We start from the raw sequence: 21,823 nt of genomic DNA on the forward strand, positions 1-21,823 counted from the left end.
AATTTATGCCCTATTGCGAAACATGTTATTAACGAGCCCAGACCCCCTTTGAAATTTCCCGGTGGCTTTATTCCCCTTTCCCCTTCTGTGTGCGACCCCTCCCGATGTATGGTTTCTGCCTTTATAAGCTTGTAAGCCTTTCTGCGGGGGGCTCAACTCCTCTGCTCCTGCGTGAGTCACATGTTGAGCCCCAGCACACTGGAATAAAGCCTCTTGCTGTTTGCATCAAGTGACGCCTCCTGCGGTTGATTGGGGTTGCCGCCGATTCATGGGACAGAGTTAGGGTCTCCCTCTGGGGGTCTTACAGTTTAAAAAAGGAAAATTATTCATGCTCATATGTAATTTTTGGAATGTGAATGCATTAGTATACCTGGTATGGACAGACTACAGAGCAACAGAATTAGCCTCATGCTTACGGCTTTAACAGCAAGTCTCAACAGGCACATTGGCACATGACTGTAATCCCAACTATTCAGGAAGCAGAAGCAGGAAGATCACAGATTCAAGGCCAGCCTGGACAATTTAGCAAGACCCTGTCTCAAATAATTAAAAATTAGGAAAGGGTGGGGGATGTAGTTCAGGGTAGGGCCCCCTGGGTTCAATACTCAGTACTGAAAAAAAAAAGTCATATTGGTTGACTGAGAACACTTTGATACCAAATTAGATTTTAGTAAGAAATGTCAATGACATTATTTTTGTTTTTGTTTTGCAGTGCTGTGGATTGAACCCATGGGCATTCTATCACCTAGCTACATCTCACCCAATATAGCTCAATGATGTGTGATGGAAAAAGTGATGAACCAAGATGTTGACATAAAATAATGATTATACTTTAAAGGAGGAAGTAATAAAATAGTTTAGTTTGAGCCAAATATGAGTAACACTGGCCTGAAACATAAATTGAATTTACCCTGAAATACATATTTTACTGTAGCAAAGGTTACATAAACTTTTATAGTCATCAAACAAAAGAAAGTCATAAATCAATACATTTAGCAAATGCATTGGTGGAAGCATCAGGTAGGTGAGCTACAGCACAATTTGAAAATTTCTTCTATGAGTTTCAGATGTCATCTTATCCCATCTTAGCTTCAGGGTCAGTGGAGACTGGAAATCTGCTAAACTTAGGTAAATCTCTTGGAATATATCCCTAACAAGTCAATGTTAGGTCAGATGCAGAGTTCTTAAATGGCTATTTAAAGAACTAAAATGTTGACCCGCAACTTTCCACCTCTCCACAATCAGATGCTCTAGTCAGCAGTGCTATTCTGCAGGATTTAGTATACATGCAGCTTCTCCAGAGAACTTCAGTTCACAAAGAGAATGGATATTTTTTTGCCTTCTTTTACTTCATTTGGAAAATAAATAAATATTGAAAAAATATTTATTATGGGGTTTTAAGCTCTAAAGATCTACAATTCATTGATTTTGTCCATACTACCTGCCATGGAGAGGTCATAGAGCAGAGTGGCTTAAATCATAGACTCTGATCAAACTAAGTTCCACCAATTACAAAATGAGATATTCCAACATCAAAAGCCAATTCCATTATTCCTTGAAAACCAACTGGGTGTTCAAGTGTTCAATCCAATTCTGGTATTAACTACACAGAGTTAGTACAGGCCCCTCTGCCTAAGAGCTCAATCCCACAGGTTTGCCTCCCTTCAGAGGCCAGTCTCAAGTCTTCTGAGCAACTCCAAATTGGGGGGTTGTTATGGTTTGGATATGAGATGTCCCCTAAAACTCACATGTGAGACAATGCAGGAAGGTTCAGAGGAGAAATGATTGGGTTGTAAGAGTCATAACCCAATCAGTGAATTAATCCCTGATGGGATTAATTGAAGTGGTAGGGTGTGGCTGGAGGAGGTGGGAATTGGGGCATGGCTATGGGATATATATTTTGTATCTGGAGAGTGGAGACTCTCTGTTTGCTGCCTGATGATGTGAGCTGTTTCCCTCTCCCATGCTCTTCTACCATGCTGTTCAGTCTCACCTCAAGCCCTGAGAAATGGAGCCAACTGTCTATGGATTGAGACCTCTGAAATCATGAGCCCTCAAATAAAGTTTTCCTCCTCTATAATCGTTATGGTCAGATCATTTAGTCACAGCAGCGAAAAAGCTGACTAAAACGGGATTCTGTGTCGTCCTCCTCAGGTACAATAGTTTAATAGAATACTCAGGCACATGCTTAGCTTACATAAATTGTTTATTATGAAGGTGCCATAAAACTCAGGAATAGACAAATGGAAGAGATGCATAGGTGAATTATGGGGTTGGGGAGTGGCAACACATAGCTTCCATGTCTTTTTGGGGCACTTCTCCTCCAGGTACCAAACTGGAAGTTCTATGAATGTTATTATTAAAAAGTTTTGTTTGTTTGTGTGTTTGTTTTTAATACTGGGGATTGAATCCATGGCCCCACAAATGCTAGGCAACCACTCTTCCCCAACCCTTTTTACTTTTGAGATAGGGTCTTGCTAAATTGTGGAGGCTGGACTTGAACTTACAATAATCCTGCCTCAGTCCCCAAGTAGCTAGAATTACAGGTGTAATCCTTGTTTTGTTGAAGAATTTTTATAGAGCTCAATCTCCAGTTCCTGTGAGGAAGTTGGTGGGTGAGGCTAAAAGTTTCAGTCCTCTGTTTACTTGATCTTTATGCTGACCAGCACAATCTTGAAGTTGTCTAGAGGCCCCACCCTAAATCACCTCATTGGCATAAACTCAAGTGTGATCTGAACAGGCTCAGAATGACAAAAAGTCATTCCTATCTCTCAGGTAATTTCAAAGGTTTTAGAACCTCTGTGCCAGAAACTGGGGACAAATCCCTAATAATTCTTATTGTACCACACTATCTAAGGGCCTTGGCAAGTCTTTGAATGAGCTATTGTTACTCAACCAGGTCCATTTTGCCCTGAAATGATAAGTTTTTCAAAAGCAAGAATTTAATTCATGAGATGACCAAGCATTTGTAGTGGGAAGCAGATTGGTCACAGAGCACCAAGTGACACTGGAAGAATGGAGGAACTTAGGTTTATTATGCTGGTGGGCTCAGAGGGGTTTCTGCTCCAAAGTCTGAGCCCTGATCTACAGTTTCTTATAACATATATAGGCTATTTGGTGTTGTCTTAGGCCTGTCCTGTTACTTGGGTGGGATGGGGGGGGGGGTTTAAAAGAGTTTCTAATCTAAGTGACTGAATACATCTTACTCTTATCTGTTTAACCAATTTAAGTTGAACTTTTTCTTAAATATTTAAGCCATGAGGATTAAAAATTATTTAAATGAATTTATTAAATTTATGAGTACTGATTTATCTATAAGCCAATTTTGACACCAGGTACATGACATTTATGTAGACACGACACATAATACACAGATGTACACAGATATACATAAAAAAAAACAGAAAACAAAGATTTTATGCCTTTTCCTTGAATAATTGACCTTTGAACAAAGTGCAAGAAAAACAGAAAACTAAAAACTCCAGTTGGACAAAACAATACTAATTGGAACAAAACATATTTAGGCACACAGGACCAAATGTGAATTTGTCACAGAAACCATGAGCTTAAACAAGACATAGGATTTGAAGAAAAAACTGACATGGCCATAATTACTCCCAAACTGCCATTGTTGTTCTCCAAATCATTCCTTGTTCCTCCCCAGAAAATCAAATCTGAATATCCTTTTGGCATTGCTTTAATTTCCTCTTGGATAGTGAAGTATCAATACAGGGTGGTTGGAGGAGTGGAAGCTACTATAGCTGGCTTAGGTTCTCTTATCAGGCATTTGCAGAAAATTAGAGTTTACCCCTGCAGCTTGGGGCAACATCTGCATGGTTCCAAGGCAGAATGTAGACCTCTAACCATCCTTAAATTATCTGGACCTAGTCTAGCCAGCCCTCCCAGATCCCCACCATGTTGTGACCAATGCCTATATCCCAAGACAGACAATGGAGGGCCACTTAGGGTGTCTGCCTGACTGTCCCAAAGGGAGTTTAGGTGCTCCTTGACTGAAGGCATACCTGTTTAATTCCAGGGCCTGGTCCCAGGTCCTAGTACAGGATATGAATCATTGTTATGCTGTACAAAGTCATCATGGAACGGTAGTTAGGACTCACTTTGACTCAGTAGCACAAAGCCATGGAGCCACAAATAGTTTCACAATCATTTTCACATGCACTTGGGAGATTAAAACATTACCTCTTCCCTTTGTGAGTCCCTGATATTGATGATTCCCTTATGGGAATCCCTGATACTGATGGTCCCCTTGTGGGTGGCCATGGTAAGTGATCAAGCTCCCCTTCTGTCCCACAGATAGGTCTGACTAAGGTCTTGGGTCCCAGAACCTCATCTTTATCCTGATGACTGTGCAGGAGTTGGTCTGACTCTGCAGGGAATCTCGGTGATGGTTGCTGCTGTGGAGGCACTGGTCTCCCAGGTGAAGGAGATCTCAGAACTATCAGGTGGTACTAGCTCATTGGATCTGAAGGGCACCACCTAGTCCAGCACAAGTGGCCTGTCATACTGGTGAATCAAAGGGCCAGTATGGTTGTCACATCCTGGTCAAGGAACCAAAATATAGCAGGAAGCAGACTGGTTAGGAAGCACCAAGCAACATTTGGAGAGTGGGAGAACAGATTTATTACATGGAAAGCTCAGAAGAGTCTTTGCTCCAAAGTCTGAGGCCCGATCCACAGTTTCTTACAACATTTATAGGCTATTTGGCATCATCTTAGACCTGTCCTGTCATTGGAGGGTTTAAAAGAATTTCTGACTGAAGTGACTGAAGGCCTCATGGCAGGGTTTCTAGCAGGAAGCATGTTTACAGAAGCAGAAATGACAAGAGGAAATGGCTCTTTTCACAGACATCTGTTAAATTTCTAGTCTTCCATGCCTGAAAGCCTTGCAGAGCGATGTTTATATTTCCAAAAGGATGAAGTCCAGACTCTTAGAGAAAGTTATTTACATTCAAAAAGGCTAGAATAAGGACCCATAGTTAATTAGGTTTCCCAAAGAAAGACTCTTAAAAGAGAAGGGGAAATGAGATTTTACCCAGGCAGTTGTTTCTCAAGATAATATTCTTGTAATTTTATTTTACAACCAGGCTGGTTTTGCCATTTCACATGGAGACCATAGAGAAATCCTCAAATCCACCTCTTCAAAGATCAGGTTTAGGGGGTTAAAAAATAAGCTTTGTCTAAGGTATTGGGGGAAGAGGATTGGAGGTAAGGAAAACCAAAGTAATCAGTGACTGCTACATGCATATTCAAACTTCATGGCTCTTCATAGGAAGCATATTTAGAAAATGGCAGGGTTAGCATGCTCTAAGGGTGGAATGTTTGGCCTTCTAACATCAAAAATTCACCCATTGGACACATGTGCAGGCCCATGTGAAGGGTCCGTAGTTCCAGCTGGTTTGAGCTGAACAAAAATGGCCAACTAAAAGAAAGCAAAATGAGTTAAGTCTAAGATTTTTTTTTTCATATTTTCCCTTGGTTTCACTCTGCCTGTTTCCTCAGCTATAAAATGGGTTTGATAATAATAGTCCTCCCCTCAAAAGATGTCATGAGGATTAAATGAGTAAACACATACAAAGCAGTAGGATTGTGGCTAGTACTTGGTAAACCCTATCCTGTGGTTTCTATTATCTGCAGGGGATACATTCTTAAGACACCCAGTGTATGCCTGAAATCAAAGATAGTACCAAACCCTATGTATACTATGTTCTTTAACTTATAAATTAGGGACAAAATAACTAATTAACAGCAATAACTAAAAAATATAACTATAAGAATATTCTGTAATACAAATTATGTGAACATGGTCTTTCAAAGTATCTTATTGTGGGGGCTGGGGCTATAGCTCAGTGGCAGAGCACTTACCTGTAATATAAAGCCGATACCCCGCCTCCCAACCACTTGTCAATCTGTGTTCTGCCTGCCTCTTACATTACAGGAATTTCTGGCTTACGCTGCCACCATTTTCCTGCTTCTACGTTATGTCCTAACATACTAGCTAGCTATTGGTTCACCAGTCAGCTTGCAAGTATTCTCCTCCACTACTGGTTCCTTCCAGCCCGGGAGATTCCAATATTTGGGAGAAGTGCACACGCCATCTTCTTTTTTTCCTTTCTTTTCACCCTGGAGCAGACGTGTTAGTCGTCTGCATAATAAAGTCTCTTGCGTGGTGCATTTTTCTGGGAGCTATTGGCGAGCTGCAACTGAGGCAGAGGAGCAGGCGGCAGTTCAGCGGGAGTGCCCAGCGGTGGCTAGAATTGCCGTGGGTCCCAAGCTGAGCTGCATTTTTTTCCTTACATTACCTAGCATGTATGAGACCCTGCATTGGATCCTTAGCACCACATAAAAATAAATAAATAAAGCATTCTGTCCATTTACAACTACAATAATATTTCTTAAAAAAGCGTCTTACTGTACTTTCACTTTTTCTTACTCAAAAGAAGTACTTTGTCAACGTAAAATAATGACTCTGCTTTAATGGAATTAAGAAAATTTATTCTAAACCAAATATGAATGACTAAGGCCCAGAAACACAGTTATAAGTTACCTTGAAAAAGTCTTCCCAAGAAAAAGAAGTTGTAATGATCTTTACAGGCTGAGAACAAAGGTAATCATAAATCAACACAGTGAATAGACTGGAGGGCATTACATTGGTGGGTCCAAGTGAAATGGGGAGATTCTGACCTTTGGACTGAGAAGGTATCTTACTGCATTCTTAGCAAGAGGATTGATCAAGCCAGAGGTCTGTTCTTTGTCAAGCTATGGATGGTTAACCAAGTCTAACATATAACCCAGAAAGTTTACCTAAGTAAGTCATGAGAATGATAGGTCAGATACAAAAGGTCAGAAGTAATGGTTTGTTTTCTAAAAGGCCAAAGTAGCCCTTATCTCACAGGCTTCTCTGTGTCTCCTTTCAAGTAGTTATCTATTTGGTGCTTGCTGGGATAATTCCATTGTAATATATTTCTTTAGGAATACTTAATTTTATAACTCTTTGACATATTCAAATTGCCAGCATCACTACTGCTGCATTTTGAGGTCATTATACATAAAATATAGATTACTTGAACACATGCACTGTGATACTATGACAGTTGTATGATAACCAAGACAGCTACTAAGTGACTAATAGGGAGGTAGCATATATTAGTATGGATGCACTGTAGGATGGGATGATTCATGTCCTGGTCACGAAGGAGCAGGATTGTCATGACATTTCATCAGGCTACTCAGAACAGTGTACAATTTGAAACTTACAAATTGTATATTTCTGGCACCTGGATGATGAAAGTATTCTCAAAATGGATTGTGGTAATGATTGCAAAGCTCTCTAAATTTATCAAAAATTACTTAAAAATCACTTATGATGGGTAAATTTTATGGTATGAAACTACCCCAATATAGCTTTTATGATTTAGTTTAAAAGAATAAATTTGTCTAAGATTTTTTAATAGATTTGTTTAAAATAGAACATTGGCCAGTGCTACTAAAAATAAAGTATTGCTTTATTTAGAAAGGAATATACTGCAGAAAACTTCTCTGAATTCCCTGTGGGAATGATGTCATGAATTATGTGAACATGCAAGAGAAAGCTCAGCATTTCCAAAATGGTGCTGCATCTTAATGGATGTAATCAAGTAAGTGTGGGTAGCAGAGGAGTAAACCAAATTACCAGGGTTCTGTTCGGTTAGGTCCACAGTCCAATTGTGCTAGAGCACTGGGACAGGTTGCTGAGAGATCAAAGAAAATACCCAGAGATGGCATGCAAGACATAAGGATTATCCAAAACTGCTTACGGGAAGGTCTCGTGGCAATGGGCTTGACAAGTAGTACCTCTGTCCCTCATATGTTGCTTTGCCAGAAAGTCCAAGGATGACTGGCTTGATGAGCAACACATATCCAATTACCTCAGAGAGAAGGGTTTTCTAGCTTAGGCCACAGAAGCAGTGACATCATTAGCTTGCTTTGTCCCATAGTATGACCAGCACCAAGGAACTTGGTGCACGTGCAAGGAAACAGCTTTCTACAGATAACTAACTTGCTCTAGTTTCCAGTGTTCGTGAGATAGATTCAGTGACCTTCAAGATAATACTTATTTGGACATTCCAGTCTAGGCCCTTTTCCATTGTTCCCTTGACTTGGCTAAATTCTTGGGAATACAAAGGGGGCATTTCAGGGACATGGCTTTTTACCGTCCTCTTTTTTTTTTTTTTTTTTTTTTTTTTGGTCAAGGAACATGCACATTCTGTCAGGCCTTCCCAGAGGCTTCCAATTTTCAGTGTTTCTAATGACTTTCTAGGAAAGGGATGTGGCCTACATTCTTTCCAAATTTGTTTTTCACAAAACCTGGTGTATCACAAAGCACACTTTGACAAACAAAAAATGCTTTGCAGAGTAGGGGTAGAATCTCAGATAGAATACTGAACAGGATTACCAAGTGACTTCCTAAAATGTCTTTGAATTCACTTGGCTAGAATATCTCTATATTCACAGCTCGAAAGATGTATAAACTCTTTCCCACAAAGATGGTTTATTTGTTACTTGCTCAGACCAGTGGTCATATTTGACTTTCTTTCAACCCCTACATTCATGTACCTTCAACACATACATTCATCAGCAAATCTACCTGGCTCCAACTTCAATATAGCCAGAGCCTGACTTCTCTCACAGCGCCCCATATAACTCCCTGTATTAGTTAATAATCTATTTCTGCCTAACAAAACACCCCAAAACTTGGTGGCTTAGAACCACAACAAATATGTGTTGTCTCTCCTAGTTTCCATGAGTGAGAAATGAGGAGCAGCTTGACTGAGGGGTTTGGGTTCAGAATCTCTCATGAAATTACAGTCAAGTTGTCAGCCAGGGATGCCTGCCTGACTACACCCAAAGGATCTTTTTCCAATATCACTCATGCATATGGCTGTAAGACTTCTAGTGGAAGACCCCAGTGTCTCCCCAGGGGTTCTCTCTGGAGGGCTTCTTGAGCATCCTAGGCTTGCCAATCTGAGTGGCTGACTGACTTCCCTCAGAGGGAATAAACCACAAGACTAAGACAGAAACTGCTGCGCCTTTTATGACCTAGACTTGGAAGTTACACCCTGTCACTTCTATAATATTCTGAAGCATTCACTAGCCAGTCATTACTTGGATGGTAGGACATGAATACAGAAGTCATACGCCTAGTAATTGCCATCACTTCTTAACTGACATCACCGTGTCTTTTACCTGATATTGTTTTCAACACAGCAGCCTTTCATCATTTCATGTCATTCCTTTGTTGAAAGTCCTCTAATGGCATCCTAGAGCCAAGGAAAAGCCAGCCTTCGCAATGGCTCCAAGGCCTTACATCATCTGGTCCCCATCACCATTCTCTTCTCACTTACTCTACTCTCTAGCACAAATACTATGCTTCAAATGTACTAAACAGGCTTCAACCTCAGGAATCTGGCACTGACTCTTCTTTCCTCTGCCTGAGATGTTTTTCCATGTCTGGTTCCTTCATCTCTTTTTAAAAGTCAGCTGCTAAGATGGGCCTTTTCTGGTCGTCACATAAAATAAAGCAGCATGCCTGTCATTTCCTGCTTTATACCACTCAACACTATTTCCTGTTTTCTTCCACTAGTGCTTCTAGAGTCCTAGGCCAGACACCCAACTCTGGGCGGGGGTTCCCAACAAATTAATCCAGTCACTTGCTCCAAAAACCAAATGGAAAAAGTAATAGTGAGAAGCAGGAAAGGAACTTTGATCCATATGGCCATTTGGGAAGCGAGTGAGATCAAGCACTTCAGTCCTGTCTTTGGAGATACTGACATAAGTTTTAGGTTTTTACATAGAGGAATAATTGGGGCAGGAGGGTGAGACTTACTCAGTCTTTGATCTGGATGATTATTATCTCAGTTCTGGATCTGCAAGGTAGATCCAGACAAGTTCTTACTGCTTGAAGAGCCAATCTCCATTTGCTTCATGGGATGTTTACCTATCAGACTTATGATCCTGAAACAGGGGCAATTAAGTTCCTATGATACAAAGGAACTGGTTGGGGGTGGATGTTCTGCTTGCAAGGTTCCACTGTTCATGGAAGTGTGGGGTAATGACTGAAGACTTCCAGATGCCATTACAGGGTTCTGGAACAGGACATTGTAAAAGTTGAAAGTTGAACCCTGAAAATCTTGAAGACATCTTACTCTTACCTTGGAATTTTCAACACTGAAGGTGACAGATTACCAACTCTGGATGAATACTCCTTAAATGACTAAAATGCTTATTTGCAGAGTTGAGCAGGAATCTGACCCAATGCTTAAGGTTATAAAGGTAACAGATACAAAATGAAGACAGATATTAAGCATTTATCCTGCTTTAGTTACACATTGGATATCTATAGGCCCAAGTGAAGAGTCAGTGCTTATTAGCAAACACAACCTCTCTAATTTCCTGTTAGAATAGGATATAAATTCTATAAGAGCAAGGGACTTATGTTCCTGTTGAAGCCTCAATATCTAGAATAGTGCCTGGCACATAAAAGACTCTCAGTAAATATTCATTGAATGACTGAATATGTGGGTTAATGCAAGTAGTTGTTAGGCCTAGTTCTGCCAGCAAAAATGCCTCATTGATACTGAATTATGTACATTAAAGAGAAGGGGGAGAAAAAGAAATGGGCATATTGATAGGTAGATGTCAGAAAATGTAGCTATTAATAAGTGAATAAGGAAGGGATAAAATAAAGAAGAGAGATACCAAACGTTTGGTCCTTGTTCCTGGTGCTGAGAAAAAGGGAAAAGAAATTTTATTGATTTGCTAACAAATGAGAAGAGCAGCAGACTAAGGTCTCAAAGATGGCTGTCCTGCTCACAAGGGGGAACAAAAAGCTTTTTAAAGGGAAATTCAGGGACTAGGCTCTGAGTGTAATTATCAGGAGATATGATTAACGTCCAGATGGTGGCCTTGAGAGAACCATTGCTCAGACTTGTTGGCACCAATTCCCAGGTCTGATCTCCTTCATTTTTGTGGTCCATGAGTTGAAGGACATGATAATTCAGCCTACTACAGGAAGAATGTTAATCTTATTCCCTCGCAGTTAGAGAAGGGAAAGAAGAAAAAGAAGAAAGATACATCAGTTTTTAAATAAACCATCAGTGGTCAAGCAGCAAGTCAATTCAGACTCGAGTATGAAATGGACCCTTTTTACAGGGAGGCATGGGGGCAAGTCAGGAGAAAAACTGCGATACTAAGGAGGCCATTCAGATTCGTAAGTTTATGAACTCCAAAAAAGGAACAAGTTTATTTTAAGGAAGAAAATTGTGTATAATAAATTACACAAATTCAGAGAATAACATTAAAAGGTTGAGAAAAGATGTACCGATGTTTTAAAAACTATGATGGAAGCTTATCGGGGCATGCCCTCCGCAAGGGATGAATGTTTCGGGGAAGCACTTGATGGGTGGTCAGGATCTCCTGGACCTTGTCCAGGAAAATCTTGCTTTCTGCCATCCCTACTTCAAACTCTCGGCGTTGCTCTTCCTTCTCTGCTTCACGGGCCTGCTGCTGATAGGCTATTTGCATCTGAAGTTGCTTCCTGTACTCCTGGGCTAAGCCACAGCGCCTAAAATATTAGAAATGCCAAAGTACAAAGTTATAAAAGAATTAACATTTGGATTTAGAGCACTTTAATAAAACTTGATCTGTGAGGCGAAATCATGATTCCCATCAAGAAAATTTCCTTTATATCTGAAAATTTTCACAATAAAATGTGTGGAAAAAAATCAGGGTGAGTGGGAAATAAATAGATGACATAAGAAACAATGGGTTTCTTACATAATAATCCTTAAAATAACCTTAGGACAAATTTTAGAGAAAGAATGCTACTTTACATCCCGAAATATTTACTGCTGAGTGGAGGGAGTCCTTAGGCTCCATCCCATCCCTCACTCTTCTCTAAGAAGAAGTAACTTATCTATCAGTAAAATGGGCGAGAAAATGGTATGCCACTTGAGCTCTTCCTCGTCCTCTTAGAAACTGGTCTGCTTGTTTTCTGTTTTGCTCCAGATTCATGCGAGGGAGGCCTGCAGTGGTCTGGCATTGCTGAGGACTGGGTGGATAAGTTAGCCTCATTCTACCATTCTGTTTAGTATTAACTAGGTAATTTCTTGCATGTATAAGCCACATTTTAAAAATATAAAACACATTTTAAAAAACGCATAGTGTGTTTTTCTTGTGCTAAAAACTGCAATGAAATTTACCATCCTAACCATTTTTAAGTGTACGTTCAGAAGTTAAGAAGATTCACACTGTTGTGAAAGAGATCTCCAGAACTTTTCCATCTTCCATAACAACTCCCCTTCCACTGCCCCTCTGCCCCAAGTAACTACCATTCTCCATTCTCCTTTGTTTCCCTGAAGATAAAAAAAAAAAAAAAAAAAAAAAAAAAAGTATTTTGAATACAGGAGCACTCACTGAGTTATATCCCAAGTCTTTTTTATTTTTTTGTGTTGAGACAGGATCTCTCTAAGTTGCCCAGGCTGGCCTCTAACTTGTGATCCTCCTGCTTTAGCCTCCCAAATAGCTGGGATCATAGACATGCATCACAGTACCTATTTTTAAAAATTATTCAAATCTATTTTATTTTTTAAGATATTCATCCAGCTCTATAGCCAATGTGTTTAATCAGAACATAAATAATGACAATTGAATTTAATTTCACCAAGACAGTTGGTGTCTATTTTTACATAAAATTTTGTTAACTCTTTTGAGCTTCTACAAGGAAAAAGGTAATGCTAAAATATAATAATGTCAATATTGCAAGGATTATGGCACATTTTCTCTCTCTGTTAAAAATCTGGATTTGGGGGCAACAAACGATAATAAAAAACACAAAATATACCTTGCAAAATTCTCCTTTTCTTCACAGTTTAGTTGTTTAAGGCCTTCATTTATGCGTTCCTGTTCCATAGCATATTCTTCCTGTTCTTTGGCTCTTCGTTGTACTGAGAAAGGCAAAAGATATTATTTGCTAAATGACTTTTTCAGACAAAACCTGCTGGCATCTTTCTGGGCCTTTAGCACTTAATCTTGGGCTTAATCTTGGATGGAGAAGGGAGAAGTAGTTCTCTCCAGAGAGTAAATAGGCCTAGGCTTTAAGTACTATGATCTACACAGACCTCCTCTTAACCATTTCTCATGGAAATTTGTAAGTAGCCTTTTCATACCAGATCAACAATTTTAGAATGAGCCTCACTTCATTCCTCTTGAGGACAAATAGTTTTATGCCATTTATGCTAATAAGAGATTATAAAATGAATATTTTTAAAAGTATATAAAGCTTTTATAAATTATTAAACTTAGACATCACAATGAAAAAAAGACAAAAGAAACAAAAAGTTTACAAATGAATAAATAAAATCAGACACACAATCCTAATTTGTGAGGAAAAACTCTTATTTCTGCAAAAATACTAGAAGGAAATACTCAAAAGTTGTGAGCAGCTATGAATTTCTGGGTGGTGGAATTATGGGAGATTTTGTTTCCTTCATCATAAATGGACCCAAATATTTAAATTTTCCATGTGCTCTTAATAACTTCAACATTTATCACTGATGAATATTAAAACATTTTCAGTTTATAAGCTTTGTTATCATTTTCTTTACTTTTATTTCTGATGATGTGGGGATCAAACCCAGGGCCTCATGCATGCTAGGCAAGTGCCCTACCCTAAGCCACATCCACAGCCCTTTCTTTTTATTTTCTGAAAATTTCATCTAATATTGGGTTAACAATTTTTGATTGCTATTATAATTCTTGGAGTAGACAATTAATCAATGGAACTAGGATGAACTTTCTCTTGCAAAGACCACTTTTGTGAAATCTAATGGATTCCTAATGATAAATGTGTCTGTATATTTCTTCTTTGGCAAATGGCAGAAATCTGAAGGTATCAGTTTACCCTCTCTACAAACATTGCCCTGTGTCCAAGCATTGTTTGAAGCTGAGGGAATATAATGGTATTGTTGTAGTGTACTACAGGAGACACATTTTGGCTCTAAGATTAACAGTAGCCATATGCCACTTAAGTTTCTCACAGGGTTTGACACTATGTGCAGGGACAAGATCAATTAAGCACAGATAAAACTTTCAAACAATCCTTAAGACAAAGCTTACCCTTAAAGAATAACTTAAGAGGGTTTCAAGATGGCAGACTAGAGGGTGGCTGCATTTCGTGTTCCTCCAGGACTCAGGATTCAAGAAGAAGAGATATTGAGAGACTTGGGACCAACTCAAAGCCACTGGGTGAGTCTCTCCAGTTGGGGAGGCGTCCCAGATGGGGCGGTAGTCCCGGAACGCAGGGAACTGTGTGAAGTAGAGTTGCCCAGTGAGACACCCCTCCCCTTCTGGAGCAGTGAACTCGGACAACTGGGAGCATTGTAGAGGAGGCCAGCCAGCACAATGCTTGGACTCGGAGCAACCCACCAGGGCTCCGGGGGCTGCCCAGAGGAGGAGGTGTGCGGCGAGCTGTTTGGACTCAGAGCGACCGCTCCTGAACACCGGGGGGCTGCCCGAAGGAAGAGGAGGAGTGCAGCGGGTGGCTTGGACTCAGAGTGATGCACCAGGGCTAGGGGCGGCTGCCCAGAGGAGGAGGCGCGCGGTGAGTTGTTTGGACTCAGAGCGGCCACTCCTGAACACCGGGGGGATGCCCAGTGGAGGAGGAGAAGCGTGGCGGGTCGCTTGGTCTCTGAGCAGCCGCACCAGAGCTCCGGACGGCTGTCCGGAGGAGGAGGTGTGCGGCGAGTCGCTTGGACTCAGAGCGACCGCTCCTGAACACCCGGGGGGCTGCCCGGAGGAGGAGGAGAGGCATGGTGGGTCACGTGGACTTGGAGTGACTGTACCAGGGCTACAGGCGGTTGTCGGGAGGAGGAGGTGTGCAGTGAGTTGCTTGGACTCCTAGAGACCGCACTGGAACACCGGGTGGCTGCTCGGATGAAGAGGAGTGCAGCGGGTCGCTGGGACTCGGAGTGACTGTACGGGGCTCCAGGTGGCTGCTCAGAGGAGGGGCTGCATAGCCAGGAGATTAGGTACAGAGCAGGGTCCCAGGACCTAGGCAACTTCTTGGTGGAAGAGCCGCACAGAGACAAGCTGAGGGGCGGAGCAAAGTTTCCAGGACTGCGGGCAGATTCTCTGAGGAGAGGCAGCCTAAGGAGACTCCTCTGCGAAGGATGAGGCTCCCAGGCCCAGGAGGTAGGTCTGGGCCCCTGAGAACGTTGTAGAGGAAGGCAGCCCAGTCCAGGCGGTAGTTGTGGATTGAGGGGAACCTCTAGGAGGGGAACTGACCAGCGAGACCTCTCCACCAGGTGAGTCTTCCCTGCCGGCTGAGGTTTTCCCACGAGGACGGTAAAACCAGAGACACAGGACCAAACAGGCCTTGCTTCAGTCCGCAGCCTAGTTCCCCTTTGGATGACCATTGGTCAACAAGTGGAGGCACCTCTGCCCACTAGCAGGGAATATACCCCACCTGAAGGCCACCATCCCTAGAGAGGCAGCTTCCTTGTGCAGCACCACATTATCAACTTCCTCCAAGACTTCAGGATACTGAAGGCTAAGAGGGGATATATTAGAAATCTTCAGGGACATTGTAAGTCAATAGAGGAAATCTGCAATATCTCAGCGGTCCACTGATACCTGAACAATATGAGAAAACAAGGAAAGAAAATGCCCCAAACAAATCTAGATGTTACATCAATAAAATCCAATGACAGCATGGCAGAAGAAATGACAGAAAGGGAGCTCAGAATGTACATAATTAAAATGATCAGAGAAGCAAACGATGAGATGAAAGAGCAAATGCAGGCATTGAATGATGAGGTGAAAGAGCAATTGGAGGCAAAAAATGATCGCACAATCGACAGTTAAAAGAGCAAATACAGGAAGCAAAAGATCATTTAAATAAAGAGTTAGAGACTACTGAAAAAACAAACAGAAATCCTTGAAATGAAGGAAACAATAAACCAAATTAAGAACTCCATAGAAAGCACAACTAATAGGATAGACCACCTGGAAGACAGAACCTCAGATAGTGAAGACAAAATATTTAACCTTGAAAACAAAGTTGACCAAACAGAGAAGATGGTAAGAAATCATGAACAGAATCTCCAAGAACTATGGGATATCATAAAAAGGCCAAATTTAAGAATTATTGGGATTGAGGAAGGCTTAGAGAAACAAACCAAAGAAATGAACAATCTATTCAATGAAATACTATCAGAAAATTTCCCAAATCTGAAGAATGAAAAGGAAAATCAAGTTCAAGAGGCTTATAGGACTCCAAATACACAAAATTACAACAGACCCACACCAAGGCACATTATAATGAAAATACCGAACATACAAAATAAAGACAGAATTTTAAAGGCTGTGAGAGAAAAGAACCAAATTACATTCAGGGGGAAACCAATATGGATATCAGCAGATTTTTCAATCCAGACCCTAAAAGCTAGAAGGGCCTGGAACAACATTTTTCAAGCCCTGAAAGAAAATGGATGCCAACCAAGAATCTTATACCCAGCAAAATTTACCTTCAAATTTGACGACGAAATAAAATCCTTCCATGATAAACAAAAGCTAAAAGAATTTACAAAGAAAGCCAACATTACAGAACATTCTCAGCAAAATATTCCATGAGGAAGAGATGAAAAACAAAGAAGCAAATCAGCAAAGGGAGGAATTGTCCTAAAGGAATTGTTAAATAAAGGAGGAACCAAGTCATGTAAAAAAAAATTAATAAATAAAATTTAAAAAATGAATCAAATGACTGGGAATACAAATCATATCTCAATAATAACCCTGAATGTTAATGGCCTGAACTCATCAAACAAAAGACACAGACTGGCATATTGGATTAAAAAGAAAGATCCAACAATATGTTACCTGCAAGAGACTCACCTCATAGAAAGAGATACCCATAGACTAAAGGTAAAAGGATGGGGAAAAACATACCATGCACATGGACTCAGCAAAAAAGCTGGTGTATCCATCCTCATTTCAGATAATGTGAACTTCAAGCCAAAGTTAGTCAGAAGGGATAAAGAAGGACATTTCATACTGCTTAAGGGAAGCACAAATCAGCAAGACATAACAATCATAAACATCTATGCCCCAAACAGTGGCTCATCCATGTATGTCAAACAAATCCTTCTCAATTTCAGAAACCAAATAGACCATAACACAATAACACTAGGTGATTTTAACACGCCTCTCTCACCACTGGACAGATCTTCCAAACAAAAATTGAACAAAGAAACCGTAGATCTCAATAACACAATCAATAATTTAGAGTATACCATCCAACCAAGAGTGAATACACTTTCTTCTCAGCAGCACATGGATCCTTCTCTAAAATAGACCATATATTATGCCACAAAGCTAATGTTAGCAAATACAAGGAAGATAGAGACACTACCTTGTATTCTATCAGATCATAATGGATTGAAATTAGAAATAAATGAAAGAGTAAAAAACAGAAACTACTCCAACACCTGGAGATTAAACAATATGTTATTATATGATGAATGGATAACAGAAGATATTAGGAAGGAAATTCAAAAATTCTTAGAGGTAAATGAGAACAAAGAAACATCATATTAAAATCTCTGGGACACTATGAAAGCAGTACTCAGAGGAAAATTTATTTCATGGAGCGCATTTAATAAAAGAAGTAAAACTCAACAAAAAAATGACCTAACACTGCAGCTCAAAGCCCTAGAAAAAGAAGAACAGACTAACACCAAAAGTAGTAGAAGACAGGAAATAGTTAAACTCAGAGCTGAAATCAATGAAATTGAAACAAAAGAAACAATACAAAAAATTGACAAAATAAATAGTTGGTTCTTTGAAAAAATAAACAAAATTGATAAACCTTTAGCCACACTAACAAAGAGAAGAAGAGAGAAAACCCAAATCACTAAAATTTGGAATAACAAGGAAATATCACAACAGACACGATTGAAATACAAAACATAATTAGAAGCTATTTTGAAAATCTCTACTCCAACAAAATAGAAAATTTCGAAGACATCAACAGGTTTCAAGAGACATATGAATTGCCTAAACTGAACGAGGAGGACGTACACAATTTAAATAGACCAATTTCAAGTAATGAAATAGAAGAAGTCATCAAAAGCCTACCAACAAAGAAAAGTCCAGGACCAGATAGGTTCTCAGCCAAGTTCTACAAAACATTTAAAGAAGAGCTCATTCCAATACTTCTCAAAGTATTCCATGAAATAGAAGAGGAGGGAACCCTCCCAAACTCATTCTATGAAGCCAATATTACCCTGATACCTAAACCAGACAGAGACACATTGAGGAAAGAAAATTTCAGACCAATATCCTTAATGAACATCAACGCAAAAATTCTCAACAAAATTTTAGCAAATCGCATACAAAAACATATTAAAAAGATAGTGCACCATGATCAAGTGGGTTTCATCCCAGGGATGCAAGGTTGGTTCAACATCCGGAAATCAATAAATGTAATTCACCATATCAATAGACTTAAAGTCAAGAATCACATGATTATTTCAATAGATGCAGAAAAAGCATTTGATAAAATACAGCACCCCTTCATGCTCAAAACACTAGAAAACATTGTAAAGGCCATCTATGCTAAGCCCATGGCTAATATCATTCTAAATGGTGAAAAACTGAAAGCATTCCCCCTAAAAACTGGAACAAGGCAGGGAAGCCCTCTTTCACTACTTCAATATCGTCCTTGAAACTCTAGCCAGAGCAATTAGACAGACCAAAGATATTAAAGTGATATGAATAGGAAAAGAAGAACTCAAACTATCCCTATTTGCTGATGATATGATTATATACTTAGAAGAACCAGGAAATTCCACCAGAAAACTTTTAGAACTCATAAGTGAATTCAGTGAAGTAGCAGGTTACAAGATCAATGCTCATAAATCCAATGCATTTTTATACATAAGTGATGAATCTTCAGAAAGAAAAGTTAGGAAAACTATCCCATTCACAATAGCCTCGAAAAAATTAAAATACTTGGGAATCAATCTCACAAAAGAGGTGAAAGACCTCTACAATGAGAACTACAGAACACTAAAGAAAGAAATTAAAGAAAACCTTAGAAGATAGAAAGATCTCCCATGTTCTTGGATAGGAAGAATTAATATTGTCAAAATGGCCAAACTACCTAAAGTGCTATACAGATTCAATGCAATTCCAATTAAAATCCCAATGACGTACCTTACAGAAATAGAGCAAGCAATTATGAAATTCATCTGGAAGAATAATAAACCCAGAATAGATAAAGCAATCCTTATCAGAAAGAGCGAAGCAGGGGGTATCGCAATACCAGATCTTCAACTCTACTACAAAGCAATAGTAACAAAAACGGCATGGTATTGGTACCAAAATAGAAAGGTAGATCAATGGCACAGAATAGAGGACACGGACACAAACCCAAATAAATACAATTTTCTCATACTAGACAAAGGGGCCAAAAATATGCAATGGAGAAAAGATAGCCTCTTCAACAAATGGTGCTGGGAGAATTGGAAATCCATATGCAACAGAATGAAACTAAACCCATATCTCTCACCGTGCACGAAACTAAACTCAAAATGGATTAAGGACCTCAGAATCAGACCAGAGACCCTGCAGATTATAGAAGAAAAAGTAGGTCCAGATCTTGTTGGCTTAGGACCAGACTTCCTCAACAGGACTCCCATAGCACAAAAAATAAAAGCAAGAATCAATAACTGGGATAGAGTCAAACTAAAAAGCTTTCTCTCAGCAAAGGAAACTATCAGCAATGTGAAGAAAGAGCCTACAGAGTGGGAGAAAATCTTTGCCAATCATACTTCAGATAGAGCACTAATCTCCAGAATCTATAAAGAACTCAAAAAACTCTATGCCAAGAATGCAAATAACCCAATCGACAAATGGGCTAAGGAAATGAGCAGACACTTCACAGACGATCTACAAGCAGTCAACAAACATATGGAAAAATGTTCAACATCTCTAGTAATAAGAGAAATGCAAATCAAAACCACCCTAAGATTCCATCTCACCCCAATTAGAATGGCGATTATCAAGAATACAAGCAACAACAGGTGTTGGCGAGGATGTGGGGAGAAAGGTACACTCATACATTGCAGGTGGAACTGCAAATTAGTGCAGCCACTCTGGAAAGCAGTGTGGAGATTCCTTAGAAAACTTGGAATGGAATCACCATTTGACCCAGCTATCCCACTCCTCGGCCTATACTCAAAGGACTTAAAATCAGCATACTACAGAGATACAGCCACATCAATGTTCATAGCTGCTCAATTCACAATAGCCAGACTGTGGAACCAACCTAGATGTCCTTCAATTGATGAATGGATAAAGAAACTGTGGTATATATATACAATGGAATATTACTCAGCCATAAAGAATGATAAAATTATGGCATTTGGAGGCAAATGGATGAAATTGGAGAATATCATGCTAAGTGAGATAAGCCAATCTCAAAAAACCAAAGGACGAATGATCTCGCTGATAAGTGGATGATGACACATAATGGGGGGTGGGAGGGGTTAGTGTAGGGTTAGAGTTAGGGTTAGGGAGGGGTCAAGAATGGAGGAAAGACTTTCTAGAGGCAAAAGAGGGGTGGGGGTTGGGGGGAAGGGAAAAAATAACAGAATGAATCAAACAACATTACCCTATGTAAATTTATGATTACACAATGGTACGCCTTTACTCCATGTACAAACAGAGAAACAACATGTATCCCATTTGTTTACAATAAAAAAAAAAAAAGAATAACATATCCCTTATGGAAGAAAAGCCCAGCTATTGATGTGGACTAAATGCAGGTATAAAAAAGAGGAAGCTTTCCCCAAACATAGAGATTAGAAACATAGCATCTGGACAGAGATCCTCTTGGTCAGTGGGTCATCTGAGACATAAACAAGCCACAGGGAAAGTCCTGGGAATAGTATTTGTTTCTCTGAATCAAGACAGCCTCTCAAGGAATAAGACATTTGAGCTGGCCTTGAGGTATGTCTAGGAATTTTCAAGATCAAGAGCATTATAGGGGGAAAAAACAACCTAACAAAGATATGGAGTTATGGACAAATAAAAGGGATGCAGGGGAGGTGGGTTTGTTTTCCCTACCCTTCTGTTCCTTACAATTAGGAAGGCACATGGTATTCAAATAACATGCTGCTCCTTTAACCTTGAGAACATCTCCCTGGGACTGCTCATAATCTGCTGGGACATGAAATTCCTCACGTTTAAGTCTCATGTATTGAATTAGATAAGATTTACCAAAGCAGGGACCTACTTTAATTTGCATTGCTCATGGTACTTTGCACATACCTACTTAAATATTTTGATTGTTACTTAAAGTAAAGTAAGGGTATAGTATAAAATAATTGTAATTTAGTTCCTTACGCTTTTCTTGAACTTGGAGTTTTCTTGTACACATGACCTCATTCAGGAGTTGTTTCCTAGCCTCCTTTTCAAGCCTCAGCTCCTTGTCCTTCTCAGCCATCTTCTTTTCCTTCTCTTCTTCTAATATCCTGTCCAATTCTTTCTCCTGAGCTTTTTCTTCCTCACGTCGCTGTACCAAATATTTATGATATATCTTCTGTTCTCTTGCCATATCTTCCTATATAACATAAAATTAATTCATTTATTAGAATTTTAGATGTGATAAAGATATTAATGATAAGTTTAAAAGCAATCTTTTAATCTATAATTCCAACCTTTCAGTGCTACATACTGAAACATTCACAGATGAACTATTGTGTCTT

The 21,823-nt window shown here is 39.7% G+C and overlaps 2 protein-coding genes across 2 annotated transcripts in view; both read right to left on the reverse strand.

Moving 5' to 3' along the window:
• Positions 1 to 11,272: 11,272 nt before the first annotated feature.
• The window catches only part of CFAP53 (cilia and flagella associated protein 53), a 29,979-nt gene continuing 19,428 nt past the window's right edge, over positions 11,273 to 21,823 (reverse strand). Inside the window, exons 6-8 of the mRNA XM_079109259.1 lie at positions 21,462 to 21,678; positions 12,898 to 13,000; positions 11,273 to 11,619 (exon numbers count right to left, since the gene is read on the reverse strand). Of these exons, the coding sequence (XP_078965385.1) occupies positions 11,391 to 11,619; positions 12,898 to 13,000; positions 21,462 to 21,678 (549 nt within the window). The 3' untranslated portion in view covers positions 11,273 to 11,390. The remainder of the gene's footprint in view (positions 11,620 to 12,897; positions 13,001 to 21,461; positions 21,679 to 21,823) is intronic.
• On the reverse strand, positions 14,168 to 21,272 carry LOC306642642 (uncharacterized protein; the record flags this gene model as incomplete). Its single annotated transcript, XM_079108397.1, has 4 exons — positions 14,168 to 14,172; positions 14,392 to 14,761; positions 14,831 to 15,455; positions 21,244 to 21,272. The coding sequence occupies 4 exons, from the start codon at positions 21,270 to 21,272 to the stop codon at positions 14,168 to 14,170; spliced, it is 1,029 nt and encodes a 342-aa protein (XP_078964523.1).

Source organism: Sciurus vulgaris (assembly GCF_902686455.1).
Source record: "Sciurus vulgaris genome assembly, chromosome: 13".
Classification (NCBI taxonomy): domain Eukaryota; kingdom Metazoa; phylum Chordata; class Mammalia; order Rodentia; family Sciuridae; genus Sciurus; species Sciurus vulgaris.